Here is a 17,854-nt window from a genome sequence, read left to right as displayed (position 1 = left end):
GTCGCTCCTGTGTGCGTCAGAGTCGCTGTGTAGGGTCTTAGAGGTAGTACCTGGGCTGGGGATGTCATTGTGGCGTCTCTCTGGTGCCGGGTATGGGGGTGGGGGGATGGAATGGGGACATTCTCAGCTGGTCACCGCAGAGTGTGGCAGGAAAGATCGCTGAATGGGGGAGTTGTTGAATGGGGTCTTTTAGGAAGCATAATTGTGGAGTTCCCATTCGCAGAGGGCGGGACCTGAGCGTCCTCCGAGGGTGCACGAGAGAATTAATTTTGAGAGGAGGAGCAGTAATACCTGGGAAGGGGCCTTGTAGGCAGAAATAACGGGGGGGGGGGGACCGGGATGAAGGAGCTTCACCGAGCCGCCCATAGTGCTAGCAAGGTCTTTGTGTAGGGTCCCTGGGTGTTGGCATCAGTGGGAGTCCTGAGGTCACCCCTACCCGCCCGCGCCGGGCATTTCCGGAAGGGCATCGCGCCATTCTGGCCTCCCGGAAAGGAAGCAAAATCTTCCTACTCGGCCCCACTGGACGCGGGTCCGGAAGTCGGGGGCTCCGGCCAACTCTAGTTGCCTAGAGAGGGGAAAGGAAGAGGGCGTGTCGGGAGGCCAAGACCCCACCCACGCCCGCCTGCCAGGAAAAAGCTAGCTATTGCCAGTGAGAGCCCGGCCCCTGTCCTTATATGGGCCTCCGGAAGCGGCTCGGACGCCCGCTGTACGTCATTACTTCCAAATTTAGTCCTGGAAGTGGCTCGGACCCCAAGGCGGGAAGGCTCGGAGGACCAGTCGGGTGGGCGGAGCCTCCCCTTAAAGGGCCAACACCACGAAGGAATGGAGCCATTCAAACAATTTTGCAGCGTTTTTGAGGAATTGGAAATAGGTTTTCTTGGCGAGAAAGCGCGTGGCGGAGGGTAGGGCCGATGTTTACTATCTGCTCTATCTCTGCGTTGCTCAGTTTTCAGCTCCTACCCCAACCGCGCCTCCCGGGGTGCAGAGGCAGAGCACTGCTGCGTCGTTTAGGGGGCTGCAGCCCTGAGTTCACCTGCGTGTCGTGTGGCCAGGTCCTCCACCTTGAGAATGCCAAGCCCGTCCGTGCAGCTTGTGCCGAAGGAAACTGGGAGGATGGTCACTGCGGAGAGGAGAGGTGGCAGCCGGGGATGCGCTCATGTCTGCAGACTTCCGCCGCCCGTGGAGCAGGCAGCTTTGCCCTGGAACCAGCCCACTTGCCCGCCTCCTTACGGCCTGCAGACAAGGGGAGTGAGGAGGGCTGGTGTACGTTAGATATTGTAGAGGTGAGGTCCTCCTTTTACTGCAGTTGGCCCATTTATTAGCAAACATTGGATAGTCAGCCTACCTCGGTTTCACCACGTGAATAAGTCAAGTATAACAACAGTACCCTCTGTGGGGTGTTGAGAGGTCAATGAGACATTTATGAAAGGAAAGCCTTTAACATCATCTGGCACGTAGTAATCGCTTAATAAGTGTTAGCATTGTTATTGGTTCAAAAAACACTAATGAGACACCTGGAACTGTGCCCCGGGGGATGCACGGGCTCGAACCGGGTATTCCCCGGTGCGAAGGGAAACCAGCCGCCTACGACCTGCTGGGGCCTGCGAACTCCAGCATGTGGGTGGGCTCTGAGCCTCACCGGTGCCCGGCTCCCGTGGGCCTGCGCGCCGGCGCCTCGAGGTGGGGAGGGCTGAGAAAGGAGACCACCCCAAGAGCTCAGAGTGGACTGGGGGACGCTCCTCCTCGTCCGGGCTCGCAGCCCTTTTGTCCGGTAAATTCCACCCTGTCGCTTTAAGGTGCTCCGGCCCCAACGCTTTGGAAAGCCCGATGCAGGGCTCTGATTGGGCTGGACGTCATCGTGACGTTACTCCGGGTACAAATGGGCCCCGGTGGCGGGCGCCGGGGCAGAGCGTCTAAGGTGCGTTACGGCGTCTGTCGGCGTGAGGAGAAAAGCTTGAGCAAGCTCCTAGTCTGAAGTGCACCTGCTCAGCAGGGAAGTCCCCGCCGTCGAGTCGCTATGGAGGTGCAAAAGGAGGCGCAACGCATTATGACCCTGTCGGTGTGGAAGATGTACCATTCGCGCATGCAGCGCGGAGGGCTGCGGCTGCACCGGAGCCTGCAGCTGTCGCTGATCATGCGTAGCGCGCGGGAGCTTTACCTCTCGGCCAAGGTGGAAGCCCACGAGCAGCCCGAGGTGCCCTCGCCGCCCGCCCGCTGCCCTGACCCTCGCCTGCACCCACCGCGGGAAGCGCAACCCGCAGCGAAGGCAGCGTCACCCGACGGTGAGCAGCCCTGCCCGGAGCCCATGGACACTCAGGAGGCGCCGAAAGCCGAGGAGACCCCTGCCCACTCTGCCCCTCGACCCGCCAAAGTCAGCCGCAAGCGGCGGAGCAGCAGCCTCAGTGACGGCGGGGATGCCGGACTGGTCCCGAGCAAGAAAGCCCGTCTAGAAAAGGAGGACGCGGAGGAAGGGGAGTCTTCGGAGGTCCCGGATCGCTTGCAGGCCCCTCCGGCGCAAGCGGAAGGCGCCTTCCCCAACCTGGCGCGTGTCCTACAGAGGCGCTTCTCTGGCCTCCTGAACTGCAGCCCCTCCGCGCCCCCGACGGCGCCGCCGCCGCCCGCATGCGAGGCGAAGCCGGTCTGCCGCTCGGCGGACAGCATGCTGAACATGCTCGTTCGCGCCGTGGTGGCTTTCTGAGGGCCCTCGAGCTGCGCTGCCGGAGCCCAGAGCGCGGGCCGAACCGTCGGCCCGAGTACACAGACCCGAAGCCAGGCCACCCCCGCGGGAAGGCCGCGGAAACGGCGGAGAGGAGCCGCGGCCCGGGCTGCTGAGAGGCCCGGAGAGGGACTCTTCCCGGGGAGCTGTCGCCACCCGCGTTCCTCCGCAGCGCCGAGGAACCTGAGCCTGGGGCTCGGGCACTTTCCTCCGAGACTTGCCGCTCCCACAGGTGCTGTGTTAACCAACGGGGACGTGGCCTTTCCGTCTCCTGGGACTGGGTGAGGGAGGTTTGGTTCCCGAAATTCCTCAGGGTCGGACTTTATTTTTTACTGGGGGCTGTGCTGCCCTTTCAAGGTTTTTCAATAGTTGGTGTTCGTGTTCCCAACTCAGCATTCCAGGCACTCTTCTTTCCCCTCCAGTGACATACTTATGCAAGCGGTCATCGTTGCGTCACGGGGCAGACGTGGGGAGCTTCCTGTTGCCTAGCGTGGGTGTGGAGCCTGGGAGGAGGGCTGCCTGACTCACTTCGCCCCCGCGTGCTTCTCCCTCTGCCTTCGGTCCGGGGGAAGCTGATCTAATTTCAGGTTAAATTTTTTCTCATTTGGTGAGTTCGAGGTGGGGATATGTTCACAATCTCAAGCATGACCCTCCCTCAGGCGTAGACAATCAACCCAGAAGATCTTGGACTGAATCACAAAATGGGGCAGAGTGGTGTTCAGAGCTCTGTAAGGAGAAGCTAGGACCAGTTTGGGGAGGGGGAGATTCTAGCCAGTGCATTTTGAGGGTCTATTTACTCTGGTGGGTTCTGTTTAATTCCGTCTATCTGGCCTTTTGCTAGAGATGCCAGATATGAAAATAAAGACCATTTGAATAAAAATTTGGCTGTCCAGTTTTCTTCCCTGGTGGGGGAGGGGCAGGACTAAGGGGTCAGGAGCTGGGGCGGCTTGCTAGGGCCGCAGGAACCGGACTGACCGGCTCCCACGTGGGCGGGAGGGGCTGGGCCCCCTCTTCTCAGCTGGGACACTTCGTGCTGGTACCCTTGCGCTCGGACTCCTTCAGCCCCTCACCTTCGAGGGTCCTTAGAAATCCCCCTACAGCCCAGGAGCTCAGTCGTTTAGAGTTGTGCCTATACCCCTGGGTTGCTGATGGATCCCCGGTCAGAGCTCATACAAGGGTCAACCAATGAATGCATCAGTGGGTGTTTCTGTCTCTCTCCCTCTCTGTAAAATTGGTGAAAAATTAACCTACAAGTCTGGGGAAAGAGGGCTTTCACAGTTCAGGTGTTTGGGGGGATACTGCTGGGGACAGCGTCCTACACGTAGTTGGGGAACCACACAGATCCTGCAGCACCTGACCGACCAGTCCTGGTGGGGGTCCCGTGGGGGGCACAGGAAGCTGAGCAGGTGAGCTCTGGCCGCTCTTCATACCATGTCCCAGTCTCTGGCTGTGAAACTGTGGCTCAGAAAGGAGGTAAGCTCCCAGCCTCAGTGTCCTCATCTGTGCAGTTGGCCTTCCCCACGAGGAGGCTGTAGGTTTAGAAATGCTCGTGGGAGTCTGTTACTAGCTTTGGCCCTATCTCAGCTGCAGGTTAGCCGCCCCAGGGAAGAAAGTCCTGGTGATTCACCCAGTCCCGGCCCAGGAGAGGAGCCGCCGGGGTGACAAAGGAGCCGCAGGTGTGAGGAGGGAGGGAGGTGGAGGCGGGGGAGCAACTGCCCCGCCTCCACCTCGGGAGAGCGGGGTCCCCACGCCGGGCTTCCCAGGGCTCCGACCCCGAGGGGGGGGGAGGGTGCAGTGGCGGAGCAGCCCCGCCCCAGGACGAGCCCCCTTCCTACCCGCCTCTCCCGCCCGCCCCCGCCCCCGCCCCCGCCCCGGGGCCGCCCCGCTCCTCGCCGGGGGAGGTGGGAGACGGCGCCACCCCTCGAAGGCCCGACCCAAACTCCCCAGTGGGACGTATGGGGACTGGTGCCCCACACCCCCAACGGCAGCTCAACGTGTCCGCGTAGGAGCAACTCCCCTGAGAGCCCGCGCGCCCCAGGAAGTCGGCCTCCGGGGAGGAGGCCCCGCCGCGCGTCCTGCCGCAGGAACCGCCGGCCCTTCCTTCCGCGGGAAGCCGCCCGGCCGACCCCTCGGCACTTCCGGTGCCGGCCGCGCGGAGGGGGCTGGAGACGACCCGGCGGGAGGCCGCCCGGCCCCTCACCCCCCACCCCCGACCTTATGTCACCCGTCAGAAGAGGCACCATCGAAAACGTGTCACGTAACCGACACCGATGGGGCCTGGAGCTCTCAGTCCATTACCCGACACTCGGGTGTTGGGACAGCCCCTGGGGAGTGACTGATTGGACTGTGGCTGTGAAAACTGCAAAGGTCACATATCCTGTGACCAGGCGATTCCCCAAGGAACCAGCAGGAGTTTCCAGAAGGGTGTTCACAGTGTTGTCTGAAATTGGCACAGATTTGAAACAACCTACGTGCCCATCCCACTGGACGGGTCTGGCAGAATGTGAACTATCCTTGACTCCCCGCCCCAAAGGTACAGAGCCTGAACCTGACAGATCTACACGCTCAGGCAACAGAACCCAGAACCATGATTCTGGGTAAAAAAGGCCAGCTGCAGAAACTGTGGGGCAAGGAGCACAGATTTCTGAGCCCAGACAGCCAGTTCTACTTGCTTTCTGTGCAACTTTGAGCAAGTTACTTCACCTCTCTGGGCCTCAGTTTCCCTGGCTGTAAATTTTGGAATAGTCCCTACCTCTCAGGTACATTGTAAAGATTAAGCAAGATAGTACATGTAAATTGCTTAGTAAGGTGCCTGGCACACCACACAGTGTTACTATTTTTTTATTGTTAGAGGCCAGGATGACAGCAGTGCTGGCCATTTAAAAACACATTTAGCACTACAAGTATATATGTATGGAAAAGTGTGTGCAGATGTGTTAAACCCAGAGAGTTTGAAAAACAGTTCCCTCCTCCAGTAGCTCAATGTGAACAAGGGTCTGCCTCTCCTCCCTTCATCAGGGTTTGGCCATACCTAGTGATTTGACAGGGTTGATTTTTTTTTCTCTTCCAGGCCACACACTCATGGTTTCCTCCTACCTTCCCAGTGATGCCTGCATCAGGCCCTGGACCTCTCTGTCTACACCCACCCCTGGCAGCCTCATTCAGTTTTAGGGCTCTAAATGCCACTCCTGTGCTTACTCCTAAATTTAGCTCTCCATCCCAGTCTCCTTGTGGAGATCTAAGGTAATCCAAATAGGACAGGAGCCAAAGAGAATTCTTGCTGTTTCCTGCCAGTCTTCCAATTGAGGAATCCTCCTTGTATGCTTTTTTCTCCTTCCCTCACACTCCATCCAGTCAACTTGACCTATCATCACACTCCAAACCTTTCCCCATCCTCATGGCTCCATCACCTCTCACCTGGATTAGGGCAGCGGCTTCCTCCTTGCCCTTGATCCCCACAATCTATTTTACACAGCAGCTGCACCAATCTTATAAAACACAAACTGGATCTTTTCATTCTTCCAGCTCTCCTCTGCTTCTAACACAGTAGCCTCCTTTCTACTTGCAGAACAGGCCAAGCATGTTCTAGCCCCAGGGCCTTTGCACTTGCTGTTCCTTCTGCCTGCAATGTCCAACCAGATACTCACATGTCCATTTTCACTTTCTCCAGGTTTTTGCTGAAATGTCACTTCCTTAGGGAGGCCTTCGACTACCTGATCTAAAATAGCACCCCGCCCTAGCAGGTTTGACTCAGTGGTTAGAGTGTAGGCTGGTGGATCAAAGGGTCCTGGGTTCGATTTTGGCCAAGGGCATGTACCTTGGTTGCAGGTTTGGCCCCAGTCAGGGTGCAGGTGGGAGGCAACCACTTGATGTCTCTTTCCCTCCCTCCCCCCCTCCCCCACTCTCTCTGAAAAAGCAATGGAAAAAAACAGTGAGGATTAAAAAATAATAAAATAAAATAGCACCCCATTCTGCCTTGAAGCACTGCTCACTGTTTGAAAGGATATATATTTTTTTATTTAGCATCTGCACCCCCATGCAAATGTCAATTTCATGAATGAATGCCTAGCCCAGGCCAGAATGAGTGAATGAGGTTGCCTGGGGTAAGCAGGTGCTAAGTGCTTAATATTTAGTATCTCATTTAATTGATGACTTCCTATGGCTCTTAGAATAGAATTTCCCAAACTTCAGACAGTTGAGGGTCAAGATTTTTTTCAGATCTGCGTAATAACTGTACTAGTATTATTTATCTAATTTTTATTTTATTTATTTTTAATGTCTTATTTATTTTAGAGGGAAGGGAGAGGGATAGAGAAATAGAAACATCGACACATCGACGAGGGAAACATCAATCAGCTGGCTCCTGCACACCCCTCACTGGAGATCAAGCCCAAAACCCTGGGCATGTACCCTGAATGGGAATCGAACCTGTGACCTCTTGGCTCATGGGTCGATGCTCAACCACTTAGCCACGCCAGCCAGGCTATCTGATTTTTAAAACTTAATTGTGAGTTAATCACTCACCGTACTTAAAAGGTAACAGTTCATAAAAGTTACAATGAAAACGAAATACTGTAAGATCCTGCTGAAACAGTAGCCAGTGTGAGGTTCCAGACAGCTTTCTTAGTTACAAAGGAAGATTAGCAAAGTTAAAAGACACATTGTTGCCAAAGGAGGAAGACTATTCTTAAGTCTGGGACTGAAAGCTGAAAAGAAAGAGAAGCTGAGAGATGTATTCCACGTTATTTAAATAACAGTGAATCACTTTATCCACTGTCCCAGAGTTGGGAAAATTCTGCTTCTAGAAGAGGGACAACCACCCTAGGACTGTCCTGCTGATTCTGGGCCCAGTCCATCTCTGCCTAGTCTTGCATCACCCTCCAGCTATACTGACCTGCTTTTTGTTCCTCATACTTCCAGTCTTCCCAGCCCTTGGGCATTTGTATATGCTCTCTTCTGTAGTGTTTTCCCCTTCCCTATTCACCTAGTTAAGGGCAAATCATTAGGAAAGTGTTTCCTGTCTGCCCCCCATTTTGATCCAAGATTCCTATATTTATTGACACTCAGATCAAGAGCTACTTTTTTTGTAGTAGTAGTATTTATCACAAATACAGTTTTACATTTGTTTCTGGGTTTGTCTCTTCTAGCTTGTGGCCTCCAAGAGGACAGAGACAAGTCTAACACATGCTTACTACTTAGTTTTTGTGAATGAATGATGCCTTTGTAATTTTCCTCTGAGGTAGGTCCTCCTAACGTCCTTTTTTTTTATAGATCTGGAAACTGAAGCCCAGAGGCGATTGCCCTGAAGGAGAGTAAGTAGGAAACAGCTCTAGCTGTGTCCCCCATCCTGAGATTCCCCTCCCCACTTCGCTGTGTGGGGTGGGGGATGGGGTGGGGTGAGGTGGGGAGGGACAAGTGTTCCAATTTAGCCTTGGCTGAGCTGGGATAGGGCACCGGTCGGACCACCCCAGAAGCGGCACCCAGACCGGTTCACCCGGTTCCAGGAGCCTGGGAGAGGTGGCCGCGGGAGGGGCGAAGACGCCGGCATTGGGCTAAACTGTCAGCCCGGCGGGGCGGAAACTTGATCTCCGCCAGGAAATTTAAGTCTCAGGCAGGGAGCTTGGGGTGAGTCACTGGCCAGGGCGGGCGGGGGAAGAGCGGGGCGGGAAGCCGGGGAACTGCCTGGGTGTCAATTGCAGGTGGGCGGGACATGCAGATTGCCCTGCCTCTCGCTCTTTGCCCCCTCGGAGCCCCGCCCCCCGAGCTGCAAGGGCCATTCGCGGCAACTCCCAGTGTAGTGGGCGGGCCAGGTCACACTCCTCGCCCCAAACCGGTCCCTTCCGGATTCTGTGCAGACCTTCCGAGCTTGGCCCCGCTCCCAGCTCCACAAATGCGAGGGCGGGACTTGGGGGCCGCGGGGGGAGGCTGAGACCACCCTGGGGCCCCGGGGGCTGGGGGTGGGCTGAGAATCAGGATAGAGGCGGAAAAGGGGGAAGAAAAATGGGGATTGCCGGAGTTTGAGGCTCATGCTACTAACCCTAGCCATGGAGGACGCTGAAACCCCCCACGTGTCGAGAGGAACCCAGAGCCCCCACACCTGTGCTCAGGGGAGCCCAGGCCGCCCCTTGTATCCAGGATTGCTCTTAGGACAGCACTTTGTGTGTTCAGTAAAGCCGAGGCCAAGGGCTAAGGCCCTCCCCCTGCACATTCAGGCCTGAGGCCTCCCCAGGCTCGGCTCCCGGCCTGGTCAGATCATTTTGGATGGAGCCCTCAGCAGAAATCTTGCTGCATTCCAGCCTCCTGGCCCATCCTCGCCAGATTAAACCACCCACACCAGCACATTGTCAATTGTCAGTTAAGAAATCTCTCAGCATTCCCTGTTTTCCCTCACCCTCCCTCCTGCCTGCCCCTAGACAGCTCTTGGGCCCCCTAGGTTTGTGCCTTCCCTGCCTGCCACGGACTGGCACCAATTAATTTCCTCTTCAGCCTGTCCACCCACATCTGGTTGCCAGCTGCTCGGCTTCACCCTGCCCACCCCCCAGGATCTCCTAGGGAATTGCTAACAGCTCTCCTCCTTCCTGTGCCCCCCAAATATAGGCCACCCCGCTGAAGCCCAAAGCACACAGCACACAGCGCCTTCCACCAGTCTGCTAATCAGAAGCTGACAGGATGTGGAGAGAAGATCTTAAGTCAAATGAAGGAGGGGTGGAATGTGAAACTTTCTGACCCAGAGATGCTGCTGCTGTGGGGTAAAAAGAGAATGGAAGGAGACAGGAGCTTTAGTCTACAATAAGGGCTCAAGATCAAAGCCCTCTGGCTTCCAGATGGGCACAGTGGGGGAGGGCTGCCCCTCCAGGCGCAGGCAAGGCTCAGAGCCCCCTTACTCAGAAACCCTCTGAGACTCCACGGTGACAGCTGTGCCCCAGCCCTCTTGCACGGAGAGTTTCCTTTTCCAGTGCTCACACTCCTGGCCCTCCCTAAAGGCTGGCCAGCAGCCCGGAGACACCGGCCTGTGCCTTTTGATGGGGCTCCCCACAGGGTCTTCCTGGATGAGGGGGAGGGGACTGCTGGAGAACAATGGGCTTCTGTGGCTGCAGAAGCCAGGCACTTCCTGTTAACCCTTTCCTGGAGGTGCAGCTGTGGGGAGCACCTCGGAGGCCTGGCCTGTTTAGGGGTTGAGGGGATTGACAAAGCCAGTCAGTACACAGCCTTTTCTGTTCCAGGTGTTGTTTGCAAAAGCAATTGGGAAATGGTGAGGTGGACGCAGACCTTGCCCTCTTCATTGGCCTCCCAGGGCCAGGTTCTTTTACCTTCCATGGCTTTGTGCAGCCAGCAGACCGATAGGGCCTGGCTCACCGGGAAGCCTCCAATGTTGAACTCTGAGAAATCCCAGAGTCTCGGGGTAGGCTGGGGGACCCTAGTGTCCAGATAAATGCAAGGCACAGCTATGTCTGCCAACACTGTCCTACCTGCCCTGCCCAGTTGTCCCGGGGTCATGCCTCCTGAGTTACCTCGCTGGTCTGGGCCTCAGTTTCCTACAGTTTGGAAAGTTCTCCCGAGGGCCTGACAGGAGCACAGGGCGGTACTAAGGGACTGGAGGGAGCTGAGTTGGAGTCTTGGAAATGCTCTGCTGCTCCTTGGAGCCCTAGGAAGACAAGTTGGGGAATTAGCAGCTGTGTTAATTGAGGCTTCATGCCAATTCCCTTCTGTTGACCGAGCCAGCCTGAGAAGCACCGTCAGAAGTTTCTGGGAGCCTTCAAGGGCCCCTGGAGAGTCAGCATCCGGCCCCTGGGGGGGCTTCCGGTTAGCAATAGGCCAGATGACACACCCTGTTCTAAGAAGAGACTTGTACTGATGCTGACTGCCAGCTAGGTGCTGCATGCAGCTTGTGTTCACTTAGTTAAGCTCATGCATACCTGGGTCAGAATTAATGGAGGCATTTTCACCAGCCCCATTTTACAGGTGAATTGAGGCACAGAGCAAATGTACATCTAATAAAACAGTCCTTTTTTTTTTTCTCTCTCCTGGATTTGGGCACAAGTGGAGGGGTGGGTAGGGACCTTTGTCAAGATTGGTGGACCTGCCCTGGCTGGTGTTGCTCAGTGATTAGAGCATCGACCTTTGCACCAAAGGGCTGCAGGTTTGATTCCCTGTCGGGGCATGTGTGGGAGGCAATCAATCGATGTGTCTCTCGCACTTTGATGTTTCTTTCTCCCTCCCTCCCTCCCTTCCTCTCTCTCTCTCTCTTTCTCTCTCTCTCCCTCTCTCTCTCTCTCTCCCTCTCTCTCCCTTCCTTCCACTCTAAAAAAAATCAATGGAAAAAATGTCATTGGGTGAGGATTAGCAAAAAACAACAACAAAACACACATTAAAAAAAAGAAAAAGATCAGTGGACCTTTGCTTAAATACACCCAGCAACTGAAACTGACCTCCTGTTGACAAATAAGGAGAGAGCCCAGGTCTCCCTGCCACCAGTGGGCAGCTCTTTCTCTCTCTCTCTCTCTCTCTCTCTCTCTCTCTCTCTCTCAGCAAAGGTGGTGTGTGTGATCACTATTTACTGAGCAAAATCAAAATTGCTAGACTGGAAAGGCTGCTGCCTGGGCCCCCGGCTGGTGTCTGGAACAGGAAGTAGCTCAGTGTTTTGCCCTTTAGACCCCAGGGCAGTCGGGGAGGGCCCATCGGAGCCGCCCTCTCAGTCAGGGATCTGTTTGAGACCAGAGGGGCCTGGCCCTGGGCTGCAGGCTAGCCTACAGTCAACCAGCCTCCACCTGAAGTCCCTCCCTCCCCCTTCCCTCCTCTGTTTTGGCCCACCCTTCCGGAATGAACCTTATTTTGGCTTCTTGCCTCGGGGAAGTCCAAAGCAAGCCTGCAATTTCTCACTGCTGGGTCCCTGGTGGCTACAGCAATCAGACTCAGTGTGGGGTGGGGATGGGGTTCCTGGGACCCTCTCCCCAGCTACCCCCTGAATCCCCACAGATGCTGTTTTATAAACAGATACTGGAATTTTCAAAGTGCTGTCATGTTTGGGACAAGGCATTCCCTTCCAAGAGGGGTGTGTGGGAAGCTGGTCAGAAACTGAGGCTTGGAGAAGGGACATCCCTGGGACCACCAAAGCTTTCCTTTCAATCAGGGGTGACAGTTCTTCTGTCTCCCTCCTGGAGAAGAGGCCATGGAGGGAGTGTGCAAGGGAGGGTGCTTGGGGACTTTGCAGTTTCCCAGTACAGTGCTGGGTGTCCTCAGTTCCCTTGCCTCCTTCCTTACTCCTCAGGATTGTCCCTCTTTCTCATGACTCTCTGGACATCCGTGTGAGGAAGGTGCATACATGTCAACCAACCTCCCAGTGGTTCTACTGAGATTAAAGCCAGCCCTGTTCCTGAAGGCTGGAGTCAGGGTCTGCCCCCAGGGCCACATGTCTCACTCATGGACCTGGGCTTCTGGTCAGACCAGACAGGTGGGCTTGACCTCAACACCCTAAACTGAATCTAGACCTAGAGGGTTATATACAGACAAACACATACACACTCTGATTGTCCTGGATTACCCTAGTGTACCTGCCCCTGCTCTTGGGGCTTGGTGACTTCCCCTCCTTGCAGCTGGCCTGTATATTCTAGAAAACTGGGGGAAAATCCTCAACTAGACATTCCTGCCATCTTCCTGCTGGCTGGCCCCCAGGTCAACCAGGCTTCCCACTCAAGGCCAGCCTGAATCTTCCCCAAATCTCTTCTAACTCCTATTGCAACTTGAGCCCATCCAGTCCCATGGCCATGGCATCCATGGTTCCCAGAAACCAGGTCTAATGCCCCCTATCTCCTTCCAGGCTCAGGCACCTCTGAGTCAGCAAGCCTTTAACTCAGCACCCCTACGTCCCCAGCACCACCGAGGCTATGCATCACCCCCAAGACAGGCAACCACAGAATTTGTCCAAGTTTAGCTGATAAGTGGGACTTGGAGCCTAAGAGCTTAAGAATGACAATAATGCCCTAGGCAGTTTTGCTCAGTGGTTAGAGTGCCAGCCTGTAGATTAAAGGGTCTGGGGTTCAATTCCGGCCAAGGGCACATACCCCATACCTCGGTTGCAGGCCTGATTCCCGGCCCCATCCAGGGTGCATGCGGGAGGCAACCAGTCGATGTGTCTCTCTCACATTGATGTTTCTCTCTCTCCGCCTTCTACTCTCTCTGAAAAGCAATGGAAAAAATATCCTCGGGTGAGGAATAAAAAAACAAGAATAACAATAATCGTAACAGCTATTGCTTACTGGTTTAAGCACTTCACTTGTGTGAACCCATGGAGTCCTTGAAACAAAGATTCATTGTGACATTATTCTCCCCATTTCCTACGGATGAAACTGAGGCACAGTGAGGTTAGATAGCTCACCTGCTGTATAGAGTCTTTATAGCTAAACAGTGCCAGAGTCTGGATTTGAATCCAGGCCTACGCTAGCATTTCTCACTATCAACATTGGGGGCTGGATCACCTTCTGTGGTGGGGGCTGCTCCATGCATCAGAGGATGTTGAGCAGCTTCTCTGGCCCCCACGCACTAGGTACCAGTAGGGCCTCCATCTACTGTTGTTCTAGCATAGTAAACGCTAGGAAAATCCCAGGACAAGTAGAATAGGGAAACTGAGGCGTAGTTGAGGAGCAGTTTGCAGCCACCTAGTAAATCCTATCTTCCCTAAGCCAAAGACACCATTAAATGGTTTGCACTTCCCCTCCCCGACCCAAGGGTAAATAGCTTAAATCACCTTACTCGGGGAGACACATAACAGAAATCCAATTAGTGCCATTTGCCAAACACACCCAAGGACAGACAAATTAAGAATAAATCTCACTTTGGTATATCAACATAAGCTGATGAATAGTCAGTTGATCTGCCCTTAAGACCTCCCCTAAGTGTCCAGATTTTAAAACCTCTGAAAATGAAGGTCCCAGCACACTCTCCCTCCAGGAAGCACGCCTTTCCATTCCCTTCCCCTTCCCCTTCCCCTTCCCCTTCCCCTTCCCCTTCCCCTTCCCCTTCCCCTTCCCCTTCCCCTTCCCCCCACTGGCACCTATTCCCTAACTCCGAAGGGGTTGGGAACCTTTTTTCTGCCAAGGGCCATTTGGATATTTATAACATCATTCGAGGGCCATACAAAATTATCCACTTAAAAAGTAGCCTACTGTATTTGGTCAAACATTTAATTAATTTACCCCTAATGTAACGGCTGGAACTGCTTCTCTTTGGAGAGGCCTTGGCAGGGCCAAACCAAATGATTTTGTGGGCCAATATGGCCTGCTGGCCGGACATTGCCCACCCCTGACCTAACCCCCAAGGGACCCCATGAGACTTGCAACCAGGGGAGCTATGGGCAGAGGCAGCTTGTCCTGGAGTTAACCCCCTAAGCCTGTCTCCAAGGGCCCTCTTTCCCCCTTTTCTCTGACTTCTCAGTGAGCTAGAGCAGCCTAGCCTGGCTCTCCTGTTGTTGCTTCTGTGCCCTTTCTTGTTCCATTGTCCTAAGTATATTTTTGCTTCGGTCAATAAATTCTTGCTTTCTTTTCTGCACTTTGTCTCTTGATTGAAATCCTTCCCTCAAGAAGACAAGAACAGAGGTCTCGTGGTCTCCCCGGTAACACTGTCATGGCAACCCAGAATGTTTCTAGATGTGGCTGCATGGTGTGTGTGTGTGGGGGGGTGGGCAGGCTTATCACCTGCCTTGACTGTCCTGCCTCTATACACGCCTAGCTGCAAAATGACACTGTGTGCGTATGTCTGTGTGTTCCCAAATTTGGCTTGAGTCCTGGTGATAGAGGTAATTGGCAAGTTCTAGCATCTTGGGGAGGGGTCAGTGGGGCCAGCAGGACCACCAGGACCACCAGCCTGGGCCAAAGAATATACTCTGCCCAGAGAGAGGGGTGGCAGCTCCTCAGCCCTGGTGGGTGGCATCGGCAGAGCCCTAGTGGGTGGAGACAGGCAGTCCTTTTCTTCCTTCCTGGTTCCCAGGGGCAGGCAGGAGCAGCAGCAGTGGCCCTGGGAGCCAGAGGGTGTGGGGATTCCGGGATTAACTGGGTGTGGGTCAGGGTGTGGGCTCTGAGACCCAAGGCCCCTGTGGGCTGGGAGGAGAAACCAGAGGCTAAAGTAGGTCTCCCCACCCACCTCCTGCCCTCATGTTCCACCCAGCCCTGGCTCCGGGCCAGCAGCTGGCAGAATGGTGACTCAGAGCTACTGAGCTGAGGACAGAGACGGTGCAAGGTGGGGGACCTTTGTTTTCAGGGGTTTTAAAGGCTGGGCATTTGGGGGAGGTCGTAGGGGAAGACTAATTGAATATTCATCAGCTTTATGCTGATATACCTCAGCCTTCCCAGCATCCCCATCAGGACCAGAACTCTTGAGGCACATCTCAGACCTTTCACATGGGATCTCCTTCCTCCTCCTGTCACTGACCCCTTTCCCTCCAGTGGGATCTTTTTTTCTTGGCACCCCACTAGGGCAGGAAGTGTAGGCCTGGAATGACTGAGGTTGCAATATATTTAGGCCAAGTCAAGAGTGTGTGTGTGGTTCAGAGGAGCAGGCCCCAGCACTGGCTTGGCGGGGAAGGGGTGTGAGGCCCTGAGCCAGTGTGGGGAGGCTCCTACCTTCTCCCTCTTAAAGACAGAGCTCTCCAGTTTCCCAGGGGCCCAGGGAGCTGGAGGCAGAATGGGAAGAACTAGGAAAAGCCCTAGAAGTGAAGGCATGCCCTGCACAGCGCCAGATGCATCTAGTTTTTATGACTAGGATCATTTACAGCTGAAAACCTGAAGCCCAGAGAGGTTAAGCAGAAGGTTGCTCAGGAAAGAAGCGAAGGTGTTAGGGTTTGCTTTCTGGCCTGGCTGGCCCCAAAGCTGGCGTGCTGCTGTAGTGTTCAGGCATGCATTCTTTTATTCATGCAGCATTGTGTGTGTGGCTTAGCCTGTGTCAGGAGGGACGTGAGACCTGCAGGAGAGCAAGGGACAAACTGGACCAGGGTCCCCTCCCCCCTCCTCCTACCTGACCCTTCAGGCCTGATGGACACCTTCCCTTCCCTTCCCTTCCCTTCCCTTCCCTTCCCTTCCCTTCCCTTCCCTTCCCTCCCCTCCCCTCCCCTCCCCTCCCCTCCCCTCCCCTCCCCTCCCCTCCCCTCCCCTTCCCTTCCCTTCCCTTCCCTTCCCTGGAAGATTGGCCTCTCCGCAGTGCTCTGAGCTGCTCCTCCACAGCACATGTCCCAGTTGTCATTCATCATCTGCATGCTTTTTCTTTTTGGGCTGTTGATGTAGTGTTGTGGATGTGCTCTCTGCCTCCTCCATCTGACTGTGAGCCCACGAGGATCTGAACAGTGCTGTCACTCTGCATCCCCAGCTCCTGGACCTGGGCCTGGAACACAGCTGCTCGATGTATACTTGAAGGAACAGCAGAAAGTGCTGGTGCTGGAGGGTGAAATGAGTGCCGGGAAGAGTGGGTGGACTGAGACAGGAGGTTGGCACCTGAGCAGAGAGCTTGGGGCTGGCTGAGTGGGAGCTGCAGTTACCCTGATGGAGGATCAGGGGACTTGGAAGTGGAATCAGGTGGAGGTACTGCCAAGGGACAGGTGCATGATGTTACTGCATCCATAATGGTCCTGCATGTGCATTCAGAGCCTGGGAAGGCCAGTCCAGGGCTGGAGCCCTGGTTGCCTCCATGAGGGAGAAAGCTTCCTGGGGCAGTCTTGACCCGCCTCAGCTGGAGGCATCCCGCACAATTAGCAATTTCCAGGGCCCAGCTCGGGCCAAGGAGAGAGGCCTTTACAAAGTTAGACTTGGCTTTCCCCCAACTGGCTGGCCTCCTTGCGTCTGATTTTAAATGCCGGCTTGTCACAGTGTCTGCATGTAAGCGCATGCCTGCTCCTCTCCGAGGCGGTGTGTTTGCAGTGCTAGGGGCAGTGTGGGGGTGGCATCTTTTAGCAAGTCAGTGGCCATTCCCCACCCCTGAGCCCAATCCAAGGTTCTTTTTATATCTCACATTTACAGAAAGCCTAAACATCTGAGCCTGGGCCTGACAGGGCAGGCTGTTTGAGGCTGCAAGGGAAGGGGGGAAAGCAGAGAGGCGGGGAGGGGTGGTGTGTGAACCCAATCTGGAGGGAGGCTGGCCAGGTCAGGAGTGGCAGCTGGCTTCCTTCCAACAGCCCTGCAGCATCAGATGGTGCTGAGCTATATTTAAAGTCTGCTTTCTCCGCCTCCATTGTGGGGTCCTCACCAGGATGAATGAATCAGAGGGATGCCTGGTGTGGCCTCAAAGCCTGGCTCAGTCTGCAGGATTGCTTTTTCCCCAAAAAGCAATCCTGTAGAAGCTCCATCTGGGTCCCTGTTGACCTGGGCCACCCTCTCCCACCCTTAATCCAGCTCTGTACCAGCCCAGTGGATGACCCCTGACCCAGGGTTGCCCACAGGCAGCTGAAAGCCAGCGATGGCTCCCTGGGCACGCGTGGTGACCTCTGCAGCACCCAACTCCTTCCAGAGGCAAAAGGTCAGGTCATATTCTCTTGCTTTTTTAGCACTGTCATGTGCTGCTATGGTTGGCGAGTGTGCACACACAGTGCCAGGTAACCCCCAGGGGTCTGCATATGCCTGTTCTCCTGATCTTACTCCAAGTTTAGTGATTAGAAGCCTGAGGTTCCTGGCTGGGTGAAGTCTTAGTCCATTTGGGCTGCTATAACAGACCACCACAGACTGGGTGGCTTATAAACAGCAGACATGTATTTCTCACAGTTCTGGAGGCTGAAAGTCCAATATTAAGTGGTCGGCAGGTTTGGCGTCTGATGAGACCATCTTCTTTCTGTGTCCTCACATGGTGGAAAGGGTGAGAGAACTCTCTGGGTCTCTTTTTTTTTTTCTGTTAATCCTACGCAAGGATATTTTCTCCATTGATTTTTAGAGCAAGTGGAAGGAGGGAGGGAGGGAGGAGGGGCAAGAGAGAGAGAGAGAGAGAAGACACATCAATTGGTTGCCTTCCAAACGCACCCTGATGGGGGCTAGGGATCGGACCTGCAACCGAGGCATGTGCCCCTGACTGGGAAAGGAACCCGAGACCCTTCAGTGCTCAGGCTGATGCTCTAACCACTGAGCCACATGGGCCAGGGTTGGGTCTCTTCTATAAAGGGCACTGATC

General features: G+C 55.0%; 1 protein-coding gene across 1 annotated transcript; it reads left to right on the top strand.

The window, feature by feature from the left end:
* Positions 1-1,566: 1,566 nt before the first annotated feature.
* Positions 1,567-3,596, top strand: IER2 (immediate early response 2). The gene has a single exon (XM_016217967.2). The coding sequence runs from the start codon at positions 2,018-2,020 to the stop codon at positions 2,696-2,698; it is 681 nt and encodes a 226-aa protein (XP_016073453.1). The 5' UTR covers positions 1,567-2,017; the 3' UTR covers positions 2,699-3,596.
* Positions 3,597-17,854: the final 14,258 nt, after the last annotated feature.

This window comes from Miniopterus natalensis, chromosome 4 (assembly GCF_054644295.1).
Source record: "Miniopterus natalensis isolate mMinNat1 chromosome 4, mMinNat1.hap1, whole genome shotgun sequence".
NCBI classification, from domain to species: domain Eukaryota; kingdom Metazoa; phylum Chordata; class Mammalia; order Chiroptera; family Miniopteridae; genus Miniopterus; species Miniopterus natalensis.
Note: the sequence above shows the minus strand (reverse complement) of the source record. Positions and strands in the feature narration are given on the sequence as shown.